The 19,736-nt window shown below is 42.4% G+C and overlaps 1 protein-coding gene across 2 annotated transcripts in view; it reads left to right on the top strand.

Annotated features, from left to right (window-relative positions):
• The first annotated feature begins 400 nt into the window (after positions 1-400).
• The window catches only part of CD80 (CD80 molecule), a 29,926-nt gene continuing 10,590 nt past the window's right edge, over positions 401-19,736 (top strand). For both annotated transcript variants that reach the window (XM_037045562.1, XM_037045561.1), the window contains exons 1-3: positions 401-507; positions 7,109-7,415; positions 14,736-15,059. In XM_037045562.1, coding sequence (XP_036901457.1) covers positions 7,316-7,415; positions 14,736-15,059 — 424 coding nt within the window. In that variant the 5' untranslated portion in view covers positions 401-507; positions 7,109-7,315. The remainder of the gene's footprint in view (positions 508-7,108; positions 7,416-14,735; positions 15,060-19,736) is intronic.

The raw sequence follows: 19,736 nt of genomic DNA, 5'->3' as shown, positions 1-19,736 counted from the left end.
ATGGCTGCCGGGAGTCCACTCTAAGACAATTGTGGGATGGAGAGGTGGGAGTACAATCAACAGTTGCCTTGCAAGCTGAGCACTCTCCAGATGGTGTCCACTACACCTGAGGCGGAGGCCCACTGCTGTAGGGGCTTGACAGGGACTGTAGAGGGAAAACTCTGAGTGCTAAAACAAAACTTGGGACCAGCACAGAAACAGGCACCCCCTAAAGCTGACAGAGTGCCTACTGCCAAACAATCGATGGAGCAGCCCGCCCTTCCAACTACTCTCTTCCCTCTCCCCAGAAGGACAATTGCTCTCCTATAGATCTTTGGGGTTTGCTCAAGCCACACCCTCTTAAGAAGCTGACTTAGCTGAGGGAACTTCCTCAAAGCTACCGCACTCTGATGAGAAACCATCGAGTAAGAGGCAGTTGAAACGGAGCAGTGTTGTCTGTTGAAAATTGACCAATTCGAACATCTCATACTTTGATTTTTAACACAAGAAAAGAGAAATTGTTCTTTAGTAAGTACATTTACTATTATCTTCATATGGGATAGCTTGGTGTGTCTTTTTTCTTCTCTTCTTACTGATAGATTTTTCTGTTGATTTATTCTTTGTGAAGAGGCATGTAAGAATTGAGACACTTGTTTTTCTGTGTTAATATGTTAAGAAAGAAGTAGTTTCCAAGACTATGTTGAATAAGAGAGGTGAAAGCAGCGGGCATCCCTGTTTTGTTTCGAATGTTAACGGAAACGCTTTCGGGTTTTGCCCATTGAGTATGGTGTTGGCTGTTGGTTTGTCGTATATGGCCTTTATTACGTTGAGGTATGTTCCCTCTAATCCCACTTTACTGAGGGTTTTTATCGCAAATGGGTGCCAGATTTTATCAAATGCTTTTTTCTGCATCTATTGACGTGATCTTGTGATTTTTGTTCTTCATTTTGTTTGTGTGATGTATCACATTCATCGATTTGCGAATGTTGTGCCATCCTTACATCCCCAGAATAAATCCCACTTGATACTGGTAAGGGATCTTTTTAATGTATTGTTGGATCCAGTTTGCTCGTATTTTGTTGAGGATTTTAGTGTCTATGTTCATCAGAGATATTGGCCTGCAATTTTCTTTCTTTGTAGTGTCTTCATCTGGTTTTAGAATTGGGATGATGCTGGCCTCATAAAAAGAGCTTGGCAGTCTTCCCTCTTCTTGAATTTTTTGGAATAGTCTGAGAAGGAGGGGTGTTAGTTCTTTGAATATTTGACATAAATTTGCCTATGAAGCCATCCGGTCTAGGACTTTGGTGGGTTGGGAGTTTTTTTGATTACCACTTTGATTTCATTCGTTGCAATCAGTCCTTTCATGTTTTCTGATTCTTCCTGATTCAGTTGTGAAAGGTAGTATATTTCTAGGGATTTATCTATTTCTCCCAGGTTGTTCAATTTGTTGGTGTACAGTTGTTCACAGTATTTTCTTATAATCCTTTGTATTTCTATAATGTCAGCTGTTACTTCTCTCTTGTTTCTAATTTTATTCATTTGGGTCTTCTCTTTTTCCTCATAACTCTGGTTAAAGGTTCATCAAACTTCTTTTTATCTTTTTAAAGAACCAGCTCTTCATTTTATTGTTGTTGTTGTTGTTGTTATTCTTCTTCTTCTTCTTTTTCTTTTTTAGTCTCTCTGTCTTGCTTCTTTAGGTAGGCCTGTTATGCTATGAACTTTCCCCTAAGGACTACTTTCACTGTGTCCCGTAGATGTTGAGTTCTTGTGTGTTCATTTTCATTTATTTCCATGTAACTTTTTTCTAATTTCATAAAATTTTATTTTTGTAATAAAACTGATTCATTAACATGTGATTCCTTTTGTCACCCTTAAATTATATTTTAGTGATTATGCTATTAGAGTTGTCCCAATTTTTCGTCCTTGGCCTCCCTCCACCCAGCATCCCCACTCCCTCAGATAATCCCTACACTTTAGTTCATGTCCATGGGTCATGTGTATAAGTTCCTTGGCTACCCCATTCCCTACACTGTACTTTACATCTTCATGGCTGTTCTGTAACTACCCATTTGTACTTCTTAACCCCCTCACCTCTTCACCCATTCTCCAAAACTGCCCTCCCATCTGACAACCATCAAAATATCCTCTGTATCCATGATTCTGTCTCTGTTCTTCTTGTTTGCTTAGTTGGTTTTTCAGATTCAATTGTTGATAGATTTGTATTTATTCACATTTTATTGTTCATAGTTTTGATCTTCATTTTCTTAAATAAGTACCTTTAACATTTCATGTAATAATGGTTTGGTGATGATAAACTATTTTATTTTCTCTTGCCTACAAAGCTCTTTATGTGCCCTCTGATTCTAAAGGATAGCTTTACTGGGTAGAACAGTCTTGGCTGTAGATCCCTGCTTTCTGTGACTTTGAATATTGCCAATCCCTTCTAGCCTGCAGAGTTTCTTCTGAGAAATCAGCTGTCAGTCTTATGGAGATCGCCCTGTAGGTAACTAACTCCTCCCACCTGAAGAGTGACTCTTAAAAGCAGTAAGAGAAAAGGAATGTCACATATGGCACTAGCTTGTTGGCTCTGTAGCCCTGTTGGGGGAGGGTTTAGAAAAGAGACAGTGGCCTCTGCTCACCTAGATGGCAGACACTGCAGTTCCGTGACTGGAGCTCATAGGGAGTGAGTCTGAGTAGGTCTGTAGGTCCTAGGACCACACCTCTGACTGCGTGGCACAATCACCAGCATCTGATGAAGGGAGGGGCCCTTATCATTAGATCTTCAGTGCTTCCCAGATGCTCTCCTGATCAGCTGCTGCCACAGACCTTCTGAGCATCTTCAGAAATCTCCAGAAAGAGGATTCTGTTGACAAATTCCCTTTGTCCACGTCCCAGTTGGCTGCTTGTATCCAGGGCCTCTCTCACCCCGAAGTAACTGATCGAAGGGCCTTGGGGAAACCTAAAGGGGCTGTCAGCAGGTGGCACAGGGACTGTACCAGCATTTGCTGAGAATCTACTGTTTGCTACACATAGTTCTAAATGATTTAAATGGATTATTATCTCAAAGAATCCTCAGGATGCCAAAGGATTATTATCTCCTTTATACAGCAGAGAGGACCAGAAGTTAAATAACTTGTCCTAGGCACACACTGATAGTTGCATGAGCAGGCACTCAAGCCCAGCATAGCACGCAGCAGTGTGTGTAGCCCACGAAAGGCAGAGAAACAGGAACAGGAGAGGGCACTGGGTCCTCTGCTCCAATGATGGGGCAGTTTGGGGACAATGACTGAAGGCAGGAAAACGTTAGTGCTGAGTCTCCTCCCCTCCCCTCTTGCATCCCCAGTCACTGCCCAACCACCTCCTGCCTCTCTGATGGGCCCAGCTGTTTCAGTTTAACTCAATTCAAAGGGGAAACCAGAAGGAAGCTGTGTTTTGGCCTTCACTCCAAACATCCTTCTTCCATCCAGTTTTCCTATTAATAAAACTGGTACCTTAAACCTTCCATTTTAAAAAATATGAGACATACACACTGACACAGAAAGGAAAATCAGCAAGCCTTAAATTATCCACATTTGGACTGATCACTTGCAAAGAAAACCCAGAAGACAAACTGGAGCGGTACTGGGACTGCCTCCTGGGGAACAGGGAGAAATCACCTCATTTGGTTCTATCCCCAATGACAACAGGTGGGGATGGAGGTGAGGGCAGAGCTGCGGCTCCTGCCACACCAAGTGCTGGAAATGGGCTCCCAGACATGCTTCCTTCTCTGTTGAGCCATTTGTAATATCATTGTATTGTCAACGCTGGGGGCCCCTTTACGCTCAGTCCCAGCTGGCGCACTTTTCTAAAAAATGCAGTGCTTTTTAACTGGTACTTTGGTGAACAGAGGCATAGCAACTTCTGAAAGCAAAGTCCGTCTGGAACAGCCTGTGTTCCTTACAGACCCTTCTGATGTTTTGGTCTTGCTCTACAGAAAAGGATTTGTAAAACCACCGCCCCATTTCCCAGGGACTCCAGTGGGGAGTGGGATGAGGCTGCATGGGCCCGTGCTGCTTGCAGGTCTCCCTTCACTTTCAGGAACTGAGGTCCAGCAAGGGGCCAATTCACCACTTCCTTTCTGCCTCAAGGAAAGGACTGAGCGTCAAATTTTTAAGAAAAAAAAATTAAGCCAGAATTATGGACTCTTGCAAGCTGTATCAGATGTTTAGGGCAGGTATTTACTGGTGCTTTAAAAAATTGACAAATCTTTTGTGACCAAAAATAATTCTTCTCACACTTAAAAAAGTCTCTCTTTATCTTTAACCTTGAGCATTGTAATTATGATGTGTCTCAGAGTGGGCCGCTTTGTATCCATCTTATTTGGAACTCTCTGTGCTTCCTGGACTTGTGTGTCTATTTCCTCCACCAAATTGGGAAGTTTTCTTATATTATTTTTCAGATAGATTTCCAATTTCTTGCTCTTTCTCTTCTCCTGGCACTCCTAGGATGCGAATGTTGGAATCCTTGAAGTTGTCCCATAGGCTGCTTAAGCTATCTTCATTTTTAAAAATTTTTTTTCTTGTCATTCTTATTGGTTGTTTTTTTGCTTCCTTATATTCCAAATCATTGATTTGATTCTTGGCTCCATCCACTCTACAGTTGTTTCCCAGTAAACCGTTTTTTTATTTTCATTAGTGTATCCTTCATTTAACTGGATCTTTATTATGCTGTTGATGTCTTCACTAAGTTAGTTGAACATCCTTATAACCAACGTTTTGAAAACTGCCTGTGATAGATTACTTATCTCCATTTTGTTTAGTTCTTTTACTGGTATTTTGATCTGTTCTTTCATTGGGGCCATGTTTCTTTGCCTCCTCTTTTTGGCAGCCTCCCTGTGTTTGTTTCTGTGTATTAGGTAGAACTCCTACAGTTCCCTGTCTTGGTAATATGGCCTAATGGAGTAGGTGCCTGTGGGGGTCCAGTGGCAAAGCCTCCCATATCACTGAAGCAGGATGCTCGAGGTGCACACTTCATGTGGGCTGAGTATACCCTTCTCTGGTAGTTGAGTCTTGACTGCTGTTGGCTGGTCAATGGGAGGGATTTCCCCAGGCCAGTCAGCTGCAGGGACTGGCTGTGACCACTGACCACCAACCTCTGCCCTCTGTGGACAGTGAGCTGTGCAGGGGCAGAATAGTGGTGCTTCAATATAGTCTACAGCTGACCACTGGTATATGCAGGCTCTGGGATTTCCTGGGTGGTACAGGTCAAGGTCAGCACCAAACATTGTTCTGCACAGGGCCACCCTGCTTGAACTACAATGCAATCTGCAGACAGCTGCTACTTGTGCTGGACTTGGAGGTTCCCAGAGGAACCAAGCTGTGAAACTATGCTGGATATTGCTAGTACCAGGACCGGGGCCACTTAGCAAGAGGTAGGGGGGATTGGGGCTCACTGAGGCCAGCTTTGCTTATTTGAGAGAATTTGGGAAATTGTGAAGCATGAGCCAAGACCAGCCATTCATATGGAGTAGCCTGTCTTAACAGCTTGGGTTGGGTGGAGCCTCCGGGGATCTCCAGTGAAGGACAAACAGTGTTATCCAGGTTGATGGACTCTCAGATATGGCACCCACCTGCTAGCTCTGTAGCTCTGTGGTGGAAAGGTTCAGAAAATGAACAGTGGCCTGTGTTTGCCTTTCTGTCTGGTAGAAAGCTCTCCTCCAGCTCTTGCCTTGATGCCAGACACTTCAGTTTCTCTCCTTATGCCACTGGTGCCTTTCAAGCTGCTGCCCTGGTGCTGGAATGGAGCTCAGGACTAAGTCTGAATAAGTCTGTGTGCATGTTCCTTAAGAAGAACTGCTTGGGACTCCAGAAGTTTCTTCCACTAATTAATTTCTTCAACCCCACTGCTTTTTGCAGCTAGAAGTAATGGGGACTTATCTTCCTGGCACTGAAACCCTGGGCTGGAGGGCCTGGTGTGGGGTTGGGATTCCTCACTCCAGAGACATCCCTTCCAAATTTTTATCAATCCCACATTGGTATAGTACCAGCCCATTCAGCATGTCTACATCTCTGTCTCTCCTACCAGTTTTGATGGATGTGGTTTCTTTAGTTCTGTAGCTGTCAGACTCAATTTCTGACTTTTCTGGGTGATGATTGTTCTGTAGTTTAGTTATAATTTTGAAGTGGTTGTGCAAGGATGCAAGCTGTGCTTCCCTTGCTTCTGTCTTGACCAGAAGTCTCCATGTAACTTTTGAGTTCTTCCTTGATCTCACTGTTAATCCATTCATTGTTTAATAACATGTTATTTAGCACCCATGTGTTTGAATGTTTTTTGATTTTTTATTGTAGTTGATTTCTAGTTTCATACAATTGTGGTCAGAGAAGATGCTTGATATGATTTCAATCTTCTTGAATTTATTAAGACTTATTTTGTGTCCTAACATACCGTCTGTCTTTGAGAAAGTTCCATGTGCACTTAAGAATGTATACGCTACTGCTTTGGGATGAAATGTTCTGTAAAAATCAATTAAATCTATCTCATTCAGTGTGTAGTTTAAGGTCATTGTTGCCTTATTGATTTTTGGTCTGGAATATCTATCCATTGATGTAAGTGGGGTGTTAAAATCCCCTGCTATGACAGTATTGCTGCTGATTTCTCCCTTATTGTCCATGAACATTTTCTTCGTATATTTAGGTGCTCCTATGTTTGGTGCATTTATTTTTGCAAGGGCTATATCCTCTTGTTGGATCGATCCCTTTAGGGTTATGTAGTGACCTTCTGTGCAAATGTTTTATTGAGCTGTACACTGAATCCTTATAGTTTTGTGAACCGGTATGTTCTGAAAAGGATCTGAACTTGCATGGATTGGCCATTATATTGTAGTTCTCTGCCTTTCTAAGCAAAATTTGATCATCCCAACTGAGCAGAGAGCCATTCCATGGGAGAGCTGTGGTTGGTTCTTGGAACATGTACAAGGTACGGTAACTTCCCCAAAGTCCACCCAACCTTTACTGTGATCTTGCCGTCATGACCTTGTTTGGGGATCACTCAGATTAGGATCCTCAACTTATTTTAGGCAGGCAACTAGTGAGTTTTACTGTACAGTGAGCTGACCTTTCTTCTTGAGTGACTTATATATTCTTTTTTTCAGGTTGTCAAATCCACAGTCTTTAATATTTGGGAATTTGGAGACCTAGGTACACCATCAGCCTCTTCTCGGTGTGTTTTATAACTGAACTGAGTGTCTGGGGCAATTGAATTGTCTTCTGCCCAATTCTGGTGCATACTTGGAAGGTGCTCAGTTCTCACTTGGTGCAAAATTACTTCCTTTCATTTTCCATCACAAGCAGCAAAAGCCATGGATCAAACACTAATGTGGCGAACACTACTACCCAAGTGCTCATACCTCAAGCTCTTTCAGCTTCTGGTGCTGGCTGGTCTTTTTTACTTCTGTTCAGGTAAGCAACATGACTGAGTCCATTGTTTCGGGGTCTAGAGAAAGGAGATGATATTCTCAGTGCTACCCTCTCTGTCCTCCTGCCAAGTGGCCTATTTCTGTCCATTTTAGAGAAGCAAAAGGACCTGTCTGTGATCACAAAGCGAGTCAGAGACCAAGCTAGCTCAAGAACCCAGACCTTAAAGTGAGAGCGGGATAGTGTTATTTTAACAAAAACATAAAGCTGATTCGGAAGTCCAGCTTAGAGTTGTGGTCTCTTCAATGAACACTAGTTTCTCATTTATGTTTTGTGACATTGGCTTAGGGCTGTGGTTACCAAACTGTATTTCTGGGAGACAACACAGCTAAAGTCACCATTCATGTGTGTTTTGCAAAGAATATTTTGACTTCTGGAGGCTCTTGTTTCAGCTCAGGTGCTGGGTTTAAGGGACTTTTGGGGAGGGTGGGACTCATCCTGGCGATAGGATGGTTGTGAGTTTACTTTTAAAGTCAAAGCAGAAGATTGCTTTTTGCTGAGCAGTATAGTATCTTGTTTCCCAAAAATAAAGACTTTGACTCCACGTAATTTGCCAGTCTACAAAGAGCTGAACATCAAAAGTCCTTGTGTTAAGAGCTGCTTACTTAAAACATGTCTGCACTGTGGGCACTGTCCAGAATGTCAAAGATATGAGGAAGAGAGGTTGAGGAAAGGGAAGAGGAGTTAGGGTACACAAATTTCTTGACTATTTTGTGTACACTTGACAATTATAACACATTTCCAACAATTACAATTTTCTTCTGAGAAGTTGGGAAAGTGCTCTCAAACTAGAGTTTTCTGGAGAGTCTAAGTTGCAAATTATTTAAAAGGATTTTTATACAGGCTTTTCTGGGGATGGGGGTGTCTGTGTGTGACAGAGAAAGAAAAAATAAAAAAGAGAAAATATAAAAAAAGCATCAAAAATAAATTGAATAAAATAAAAAATATATTTAAAATTGCAGCAGTAAAAAAAAGAACGTTAAAACTAAAACCAAGCCTTTAGTAATTATACCAGAAAATTAGTCATGGGCAAATGGAAGATGGTCTTTGAGCTAAAGAAAGATATTTAGGAAAGTACCTTGTTCTCTAACAGTGGTTTTAACGTTTTTCATTTCATGGCACACATAAACTAATTACTAAAGTTCTGCAGCACATCAAAAAAATGTATTATATTTTCTTCTGTCCTGATGAAAAATAGGTATAATTTTGATTAATCCACACCAGACAGCTATTGTTGGCTGTTGGCATTTTTTATTTGACAATCTAAGGGAAAAGAGGTCAGTGCCCCTGACTAAATAGTCAGGTATTACATGTTTTAAAAATTCTTGTAGCGCATCAGTTGAAAATTGCTGTTCTATAGCTACATCCTGATTTTAGTATTGCTGTGCTGAGTCACAAACAAACCCATGAGCTTCTTATGCCTGAGCACTTACCAAATAGGCCTTAAAAACTGAGCCTGGGATTCCTGCCCTAAAAGAGATTTAAGTATTGTCAGGTGGATAAGGCAAAACTGACTCACAAGCAAGTGAAGAGCAGTGAAGTCTGACTGGTGTGACTTCGGTCAGACCTTACTTGGTCTGACGGGAAGCCCAAGACCTGAGAAGGGCAGACCAGTGTGGGCTGGGGCAGCTGGGCGGGAGGAAGACAGACGATCGTCTGAGAATTCTATGTGGGGCAGCAGTATGGACAAAGGCACGAATATAAGGATGAATCCGGCACATGCATTTATTCTTTTGTTTAATCATTTATTAATTCAGCAGACATTGAGCATCTCCTAAGTACAAGACAATGTTCTTGGTGTTGGGGACAAGTTATGGGCAAAACTGATACGGCTTTTGCCCTCGTGCAATTCATGGTTGTTAGGAAGAAAATGAAAGTTAATCACATAATCACCCAATTGAAGGTATGAACAATAAACACTGTCTTTCCCTGCCAGAGGGGAGAGTGGTAAGAGTGAACTGGGGAGAAAGTAGAAGGAGCAACCGGTAGGAGAAACCAAGAGCAAGGAAGTGAAGGGGTGGGAGGTGTGGGAATAGGGACCAGACTCCATAAGGGCTTGAAGGCCCTATTATCTGGAGGGTACTGGGAAGTCATGAAAGGGTTTTAATCAGGGGCGTGACATAGTCTATACCAGTGCTGCTCACACTTTTATTTTACATCCTTACCTGGAAGCCTTGTTAAAATGCAGTGTGTAGCACAGGAACCTAAGTGGAAGGGGTCCCAGTGGGGATTTCCAACATGCTGAGGAGACTTTTGGTTCCTCTTTTCAGTCTGATTCTTCCTCAACACAGGCATCTTGCAAGGTGGCCTCATATAGTGAGTGTATCACTGACCTTTAGAGATACTTACACTTCTTGGATGACTAGACAAAAATTCCTTAAGAAACATCACTGAAATTAGACCATTTGTTCTGACATCAGCATCATGGCAGAGCGAGAAAACTTCTTTGTTTCTCCCTTCAATTTATAAGAAGTCAGACAACCATAGCTCAACAAAGGATCCCTGCTCATCACACAAACTTCCTCAGAGATCCACCCATCTGAAGGTGGGTGTATTGGAATGAGCAGGGGAGGCAGAGTGCGAAGGTGTGCATAAAGACGCAATTCGGCACCCACTGCAGCTCCAGCAAGCACAGCAGTGGTGGGGATGTCGGGCTGCGGCCCTCACAGTACAGCCCGGAGCGTGAGAAAGGCAGAGGCGGTATCCTGCCTTGAAAGAACAGCTCTGTTTTCCCCTCCCCACTGCAGCAGAGCCCAGGAGAGGTGACTTGGATGCTTAAACGTCACAGCAGTGCTGGCAGCCATTACTGACAGGAAGACAGAGCTGCAAACTCATTGCCTCCCTTGCCCCACTCATCACCACAGACCCTGGCAGAGACAGTGGAGACAACTCCAACAACTCAGTGGAGCCAGCTGCCATTAATAACGAGGAGGCAGTGCTCAGGGCTAACCAAACTGGTTCTCCACCATGCTGGTGGCACCCCTTAAGCAAGATGAGCAGAACACAGAGGGACACCCACCGTTCCAGTGGTTCTGTGGCATTTTTCTCAACACCCCAAGTAAGAGAAAACAAAAACTTGTGCTATACCACCATCTACTGGAAAACAAAAGAAAGTAACCTACCTATCAACCTACTGAATTGTTAAGAGCAAAACTAACTAAACAAGAAAAGCATTCACAGATAGAACAGAACCATGAATTCATATTAGAACCATAAAGAACCATGAATAACCAAGGTAATGTGGAAGCACAGAGGGAGAATGAAAAGGCTCCAGAAACCAAATTCAAAGTCATGGAAGACTGCAGTTAAAATGACAGAGAAGTTGAGATTGCAGTTATGAAAAAACTCAAGGAAATACAAAACCCAGAAAGGCTGTTCGATGAGCTCAGAAATAAAATGAATGAACAAAAAAGAACCAGAGGGAAGATAGGGGGCCAAGTACGTAGAAGCTGAGTCCTCTTGTTCTTGCCTCCAACTTGCATACTCAGTGAATTGCTGACAAATAAACTGAATACTCAATGGAATCTTAGCTGATATGAAGTTTGGAAGTGAAGGAGAACAGAAGACGTTTCACAATGGCTGGAAAGGAAATTTTATAGGTTGAAGGGGGAATACCTCCTGGCAAGGCTCCTGCAGCTGCGAAAAGCCTAGTCAGAAATCACAGCTTTGCTGCTTTCTTCCCTCCCGGGAACCCCCAGATCTGGACTGGAAGTGACTTGGAAACACAAAGTTGGGGAGATCCAGGTGACAGACACACACAGTGAGCAGCACACCCATAGCTGCAGCAGCAAATGCCGACCAGGAGAGTGTCAGAGAGAGAGGAGAGTTCTATCCACACCTGGGTCGGGTGGAAGCAGGGCTGGGGCCAGCCAGGACTGTGAGAGACCTTCGACTTTTGGGAAGAAAGGTGGTTGGTGTGTGTGGAAAACCAGACAGTGACTCAGTTCTGCAGTGGGCGTGCCCAGAAAGACTTTTTAAAAGGGGAGCTGAAGCATGCTGGGCAGGGACCCTGGGCACAGCTGCCCTTCCAACAAAGAGAAAAGATAAACAGTGTGGTTTGCTCCCACTGAATACAACCCAGCAGAGAGATCAGAAAGGTGCACAGCAAGGGAATTTCTTGGCCCCAGCCAGGCCCAGCTAGCAGGCTGGAGGCTGCACAGAGTGGAGAGTTTGGGACTGTGTCTGCTATAAGGGCAGGAGACTGGGAACTGGATAGGCAGGAGTTGAGCACCTGAGATTATTTACAGCCAGGCAGAGAACTCCCTTCCCCTGCCCGCAGAGATCAAGCTTCTGGGAAGGAAAGGAAGCCCCCACCTCCTGCAGGATTGCAAGCACCAGCACATCACATGGGGAAGCTCTGCAAAAGAGGCAGGATCAGCTCAAGAACCCCCTGTGGCATGCATTCCACAAAAGACAGAAAAAGAAACACCAAAAGGGCTCATTTTGAACTTCTCTCAGAGAGACAAAATACACTGGTTCTTAGGGCCTTATTCCACTGAGGCCTGCAAAGCAGGGAGATTAGAAATCTGTGCAGCAAGAGAGAATCAAGGCCTCACTTAGCCTTGACTGGCACACAGAACTGCCACCAGCACCAAGCAGGAAAGAGCTGACCCTCTTCCACAGATTCGCACCTCCCTTGAAACAGACAGCTAGTTCATCAGAAACTATACATTATTGGAAATAAACTGGGACAGACCAAGATTGGTGGTGCAGGGGCAGGGGAATGCACCAATTTTTCCAGAAGACTGAACAGTGCCTCTCAGTGGAGACCCTGGGGCCCCACCCTCCCCATCACAACAGAAGCCCCCTCTAGAGGCAGGTGAAGGTGATACAAGTGGTGCTGCCAGAAGCTGGACAACCCACCCTGGGACCTTGAAATGATAAAAAGCCAGAGGCAGATCCAGAAAGAGAAGACAGAAGGCAAACACCAAGCTCTGCTGAGACGAATCCCACCTTGTTCTTCTTCAGAATTTGCATTATTTTTTCTTCCCTTTGCATAGCCTTTTAATATTTCTTCTTTTGTTCCAATTGTATTCCAACTAATGAACTGTTCGTCTTTCATTTTTTATTCTTTTTATTTAGATTTTTATATTATTTTATTTTTATTTCAAATCTCACATCATACTCTTCCCTTGTCTTATTCCATTTTGGAATAAGACATCTTCCTGCCCTTTCTTATTTTCATTGTAAATAATACATTTTTCCCTGTGCTATACCTTGTTCCTATTCCTTACTTTATTTCTTCTCCCTCTATCCTCTCAAAATCATTGTTCCTTCCTCTAGTCAGCTCACACTCTTTTTCACCTTCTTATATTTTTATTCTCTTTCCACCTTTATTAATCTTTGCTCATTGTTATTGACCCTCTTGTGGCTTTTCTGAAATTTTGTTCCTTTTGGTTCTCTATTTCAAACATCATATTATACTCTCCCCATTTCTTACTTCATTTTGTTATTGCCTATTTTTCTTAATTTTAACTTTTATTTTGTTCCTTTTCCTGCCTTGTTTCTATCCCCTACTCATATTATTCCTCCTCCCTCATCCCTCTCAAAATCATTTTTCTCTCCTTTAGTCATCTCATATTCCTTTTTTCCTGTTTTATAATATTCTTAATCTCTCTCCACCTTAGTTAATCTTTGTTCAATTGCTGTTGATATTGCTGATGTGGTATGGGGTGCTTGTATTGGCATGGGTGTGGTTTTCTGGGTCGTGTAGCCTTATTAACCAGCACCTGTACAACTGCATACAAGATGTGGTGGGAGCTGTGACTCCCAATCACCCAGCCAGAGGAGAGAACCCAGCAATGAATGAACCATCAATAATCAAAGCCAAAGTACAGCTGGAGAGCCCACATGAACTGCATAAAGGGCAACCCTAGAGCACCCAGGTCAGGAGATCAAAGAGACCATATGTAAAAATGATCATGAAAATCCCCAACAGCACGGATAGAACTGGAAAGCATTATCCTGAGTGAAATAAGCCAGGTGGTGAAAGACAAATACCATATGATCTCACCTTTAACAGGAACCTAAACAACAAAACAAACAAGCAAGCAAAATATAACCAAAGACACTGAAATAGAGAACAGGCTGACAGTGACCAGAGGGGAGAGGGGAGGGAATTTCAGGGGAAAGGGGGAAGGATTTACAGGAACTAGTATAAAGGACACATGGACAACAAATAAGGGGGATGGAAATGGGAGGGAGGTGGGGAGCAATGCGGGGGGTGGGGTGGGATGGGAGTAAAAAGACAAAAAACTGTACTTGAACAATTAAATAAATAATTTTTAAAAATTAAAATTAAAAAAAAGAAAAGAAAATCTCCTCAAGAGATCACATTTCTTAACTATGACTTCTATATCCCTGTGGGGTTGAGCACATGTCCAACCTGTGGTTGGAGTTCACATGCTAGATTTCCCAAAGTCCTTCTTCTTATGGGACTAGTGGACCTCCTACTTCACTGTCTATTGAGAGATAAATGGAGAAAGAAAATGTGAGATATATATATATATATATACACACATACATACACACACAAACACATACATACACACACAATAGAATAGTATTCATTATGATTACTATCTTATTATCCTTCCTTAAACAGGGAGGAAATTCTAGCACATGCTAAAACATGCATGAAACTTGAGAACATTATGCTAAGTAAAATAAGCCAGTCCAAAAAGACATATACTGCATGAGCCCACTTGTGTGTGCTATCTAAAGTAGTCAAATTCATAGAAACATAACGTTGAGTGATGGTTACCAGGAATCAGGGAGAGGGAGAAAGGGGTACTGTTTGATATGTATAGAGCTCCAGATTTGCAAGATGAAAAAGTTCTGGAGATCTGTTTCACAACAATGTAAATATACTTAACACGCCCTGGCTGGTGTAGCTCAATGGATTGAGCACGGGCCTGCAAACCACATGATGGAGGTTTTGATCCCCAGTCAGGGCACATGCCTGGGTTGCAGGCCAGTTCCCAGCAGGGGACTCATGGGAGGCAACCATACATTGATATTTCTCTCCTTCTCTCTTCCCTTCCCCTCTAAAGATAAATAAATAAAATATTTTTTAAAATATACACTTAAGACTACTGAACTGTACACTTAAAAATAATTAAGATGGTAAATTTTATTTATTTTTTAACCACAATAAAATAGCAAAACCAAACTGCATTCTTTGACTATGCTTGGTCACTAGATACAATGGTGTGAGTTCTGTTGCTTCCAACTCTGATTTCCTGCTTGTGCAGGAATATATGTTTAATAAATATATAAAGTCTTGTTCTATTTGCCTGTCCTTAGGCATCAGCCAGGTGATCAAGAGAGTGAAAGATACAGCAGTACTACCTTGTGATTACAATATCTCCGCTGATGACCTGACAAGAGTTCGCATCTACTGGCAAAAAAAAAAAAATAGTGATGTGGTGCTGAGTGTCATATCTGGAGAAGCGAAAGTGTGGCCCAGGTACAAGAACCGCACCATCCCTACCATCACCAACAACCCTTCCATTGTGATCCTGGCTTTGCAACTGTCGGACAGTGGCATCTACGACTGCATCATTCAGAAACCTGTAAAAGGAGGTTTCAAAATGGTACATTCGAAGTCGGTGACCTTACTGGTCAGAGGTCAGTGGAATTTTCTGATTTACTCTAAGTCTGCAGACTCTCGATGCCCTTCAAAATATACTCCTATTGAATTAGGTGAACATTTTCTCAAAGAGGGGTGTATCTCATTGTATTTCTTAGGGCTAAGTGAATCTCTAGTTTTACAGTAAACCCTAACTGATTTCTCATAATGTTCTAGACATATCTCCTAGTGGGCATTTCTGTTACAGAACAGACTCAGAGAGAGTGAACAATATCCTATTACCCAAAGGACCCCCCTTTTTCCCCAGGGGTTCCCCCCATTGTACTAGGTTCACTTTGCCCACTGCCAAGGGCAAAGGGAAAGGTGTCTATCAATGCCAGAGATTGGTGAAAAGGAAAGAAATTATTTATTTAAAAGTTATAAAGATTTTGAGTAATGACTTAATGTCTTCATTAAAATGCTAAAGTCCTTTAGAGTACCCACAGATACACACAGTCCTTCATTCTCTTCCCAGTCCAGGGTTCCATATCTCAGGAAAAGAAGGCTCCTGGCACCATCAGCTGTGTCGCCGCCATAATTTCCAGTTCATCTAAAGCCATGTGTCACCTTCTCATGGCCCACTAGCAAGAGTTCTTTTACCTTTTTTCTTCCAGGCAAAGTCTCTCCCGCTGCCTAAGCCATGTGGCAAAAAGGAGCACCGCTAAGCTGTGTGGTCCTGACTCTTGCCCAAACCACAGGGTCCCACCTCTGCCAAAGCCACATGGTCCCCACCCTTGGCATGGCTGCCACACCTGGGTTTAGATTCCAGTGCCAATCTTCCTCTGCAGCCCTATTTTCAACTCCTCCCGCAATCAGTTACACCTGCCAGCATTCCTGTAATCTTCCAGCTTTACCGGACTGCCATAGTAAGTCAGGGCAGGCGTGGCCCCATGTCATGGAGCCAATCATCTCCAAGCTTACATCAGGTGCTGTACCCAGGGGAGTTGCCTGCCAGTTACATCCTGGATTGAAGTCACTCCCATCCCCCTGGCTCAAAGGGTGGCCACACCTATTTAACATATCTGTGAAACCAGTTAAAGGCTATAGATATGTTAAATGACCATGCCAGAAGTTAGCTACAAAGCTGTTGCTATGTAAAACAGTTCTCAATGGCTCTGCTCCATGTGTCCCATCCCCCAGTTCAGATTTGTTGGGGGGGGGGGCAGGTGAGGACATCCTATATATTTTTTTCCTAATATTTCCTGGATACCCTGAGTTCTGGACCCCATTACAAATCCTTATTTGCCCCACCCCCACCCTTTGGCTGCACCCGGTTATATTTCTTGCACTTTGACAATCCAAGTTCATGACAATCGTTCTGGGGCACTCTAGTGATCTGAATGCCTCTGAATCATTAGGGGACATATTTGAATTGAGGTAGCTCTACTATTAACGGTCCTGTTCCAGTAATATATTCATATGAAGGCATGTTGAAAGGTATAAGAGCAATGCAGGCATAAATATTTTTCAAATAGTATTTGAATATTTATTATTATGGCTATTGTGCTATTATATTTATTGTATATTTAAAGCTCTCATCTAAAAGTCATTCCTACAAATTTAGATGTGAGAGAACTGAAAGCATAATTTATGCCTGCCACCGGAAAAGGAAATTAACTCATGAATCAAAGCCCTAAATGTACATCTACTGTGAAGGGTAAGCATTTCTTATCTCGAGTCAAAAGAAGCCTTGACTTACAGATGACAGTGTGATGTAACCTGAGCCCTTGTTGAGGAATACAGCCCTGGGCCATTCCCTCACACTTAAAATTCAAATACATTTCTTTTTCTCCCTGGGTACTTGAGCCTTTAATGGAAACCAAAACTCTTAATAAAAGACAATGTTGTGATAACTATGTATGGTGCCAGGTGGGTACAAGATTTTATTGGGAGGGTCACTTCGTAAGTCATATAATGTCTAACTGCCGATGTATACCTAACACTAATATGATATTGAATGTCATGTGTAATTGAAAAAGTAAAAAGAAAATAAGCAACAAAAAGATAATGATTAACCTTAATAACAGATAATGTAGTAAATTCTTCACCGTTCTTCCCTGCTTTAGTCTTTAGCTATGGTCTGTAGCACCCAGTTCACACCTAACATTTAAGCAGTAAGGCAAAGTTACATGGACTTATCTTAAACTTCACTCTGTGTATTTCCTACTCGTGGAAATAGGGAATATATAGTGGTGAGATTTGAGGGGCTCTAAGAAGCCCACTTCCTCCAAAATTCTTACGTGCATTGATTCCTGGAGTTCCTGCCATTATGACCTCCCCTATAAGGTCCTGCTAAAAATGAAAACATGTTCCCTAAGGGAGGTGGCACCACAGACAGAGTAGTCTGTATCAGTTAATACATTAGGTACATATTCCTCTGACAGACTACACAGAGAGTAGACTCAGGACATGTACATTTTGGTAGGAAAGAGGCAGAGTTCAGGGAGGACAGCCCCTAGCAGCACATTATGTAGGAGGGAAAGGACAGGTCAACACGGGCAACCTGAGAGTGTGGAAGGCCTCGGGAGTGGGGTGGGGCACTCAAATCAGGTAGGGGAAGACAAAAAGGAAAAAAGCATCTGCTTATTTTGACCCAGAACCAATTCTGATTTTTCCAACTGAACCCGCAGAGAGCAATGCTTCACAGATGCAAATGGGCCTATGACTTGGGGATCTTGTTAAAATGCAGACCCCAATGCAACAGGTCTTGAGTTGGATCAGAGATTCTGCACTTCTAACAAGCTCCCAGGTGATGCCTGTGCAGCTGCTGAGGACCACAGTGGGAGGAACAAGAAATTATAAATATGGCCCTGGCTGGTGTAGCTCAGTGGATTGAGCCTGGGCCTGTGAACCAGAGGATCGCGGTTCGATTCCCAGTCAGGGCACATGCCTGGGTTGCAGGCCGGTTCTCTGCAGGCCAACTCCCAGCAGGGGATGCACGAAAGGCAACCATACATTGATGTTTCTCTCCCTCTCTCCTTCCCCTCTAAAGATAAATAAATAAATAAAATCTTAAAAAAAAAGAAATTATAAATAGTCTGTCTGTTGGCTAGAGTGACCAACTGTCCCATTTTGCCCAGGACTGAAGAGTCTCCTCAGACCTACAGGGTTTCAGTACTGAAACTGGAAAAATCTCTGGCTAACCAGGACAATTTGGTTTCTCTACATTTGTCTAAGATTGCAAGATGATGTATCAGCATAGCAGTGTAGGAAAGCCTCCATTAACCAGTACATTTGAAGAACTAGTTATACTAGTTAACATATTAACTAGTTATACTAGTTAACATATTAACTAGTTAATGGATTTTTTACTTTCTTAAACATGTGTACCTCTTCTTCTCCTAATAAGGTATTTGTATCCTACCCATTAAGAATGGTGAAAACTTGGGTTAACTAATTAAAACGAGAACAGAGGAGTAATTCTTTTACAGGTTATGGTCTTGCAAGGCCTTAGGAGCTGTTATTCTGAACAGATCACCTTACAGAAGGGATAGGAGATGGAGCTGAGGCTGTTCTAAGCTGAGCCAGACCTTGAAAAGCTGATTTTTAATGCAATCCCTGGTATTAGTGCCTTGTGGTTTATCTACTTCTCAGAAAAGCAGCGTGTAGAAATGAACAAGAATTACAATTCAGGTCATGAGTTAGTTGGATTTGTAGAAACAAAGGGAATATTCTTAATGTCAGCTACCAGTGTAACAATTTGATCTTATACGATAAATTACAGGAGTAGGAAATATTCATGTCAACTAAAAGTGGCACAGGAAAATGTCAGACTTAATTTAGAAATAGGATTAATTAAAAAAAGAAAGGTGACTTCACCTCCAACCAAGTCCAAGCTTTTCCTTTCCTTGGCAATTATAATCACCTGTCATAAGCTCCCCCTTTCCTTCTTATTCACAGTGCTACCAGACAGTCCTGGAACTTTCCCCTAACAACCTGATTTAAATAAGGAAATTCATCTAAGAGGGGGCCAATTTAAGACCCACAAAAGTCAGTTTACTAACTGATGTCCTTTGTCTTAGGTTCTGTGCTATGTCATGTATATTTACATGTCACTTAATGCTTACAGCCCTACAACATAGGTATTATTATGCCCATCTTACAGTTGAGCAAACTAAGACTAAAAGTGGCCCAGGGTTAAAAGGTAAAACTGGGTTTAAAACCTGCTCTTAACAACCACCTGGCTATACTACATCTCTCTTGGGACTCAGAATTCTGAAAAGAAAGCTATGGAATGAAGTATGAGAGGATACATTCCCCACATGCATGCCAAAAAGTATAAATTCTTTAAATCTAAGAGTAGGTGAGGAAGGGGTGAGGGGAGCTTTCCCCTGTGCTCTCTGCAGTCATTCCACTATGCGTTGCTTGCATATACTTTATATCTTATTCGGGCTCAACTAGACCAGTGAAAGAATGCCCCAAGTACCTTGGAGGAATGCTAGGAAGCCCTCTCTGTTATACCAGAGTGGCGAGGGGATTAGTAAATGATTCCTAATGATTGTACATTTTTGGACAGAAATTCAACCAATGAAAAGACTAGAGAGTGCTAAACAAAATTTAGGGTAGTTGTTACATTAGATGTGGGAAGTAGGAGACAGGATAGCCGAGACCATACAAGTATATGTAAATAAGTTACTGTCAGTGTCCTGCTTCTCAAGTTGGGTGGTAGGTTCATA

The sequence above is a fragment of the Sturnira hondurensis genome, unplaced genomic scaffold (assembly GCF_014824575.4).
Source record: "Sturnira hondurensis isolate 20B ecotype Veracruz unplaced genomic scaffold, ASM1482457v3 Scaffold0004338, whole genome shotgun sequence".
In the NCBI taxonomy this organism is placed as follows: Eukaryota; Metazoa; Chordata; class Mammalia; order Chiroptera; family Phyllostomidae; genus Sturnira; species Sturnira hondurensis.
The sequence above is the reverse complement of the archived record's forward strand: the minus strand, read 5'-3'. Positions and strand labels throughout refer to the sequence as shown.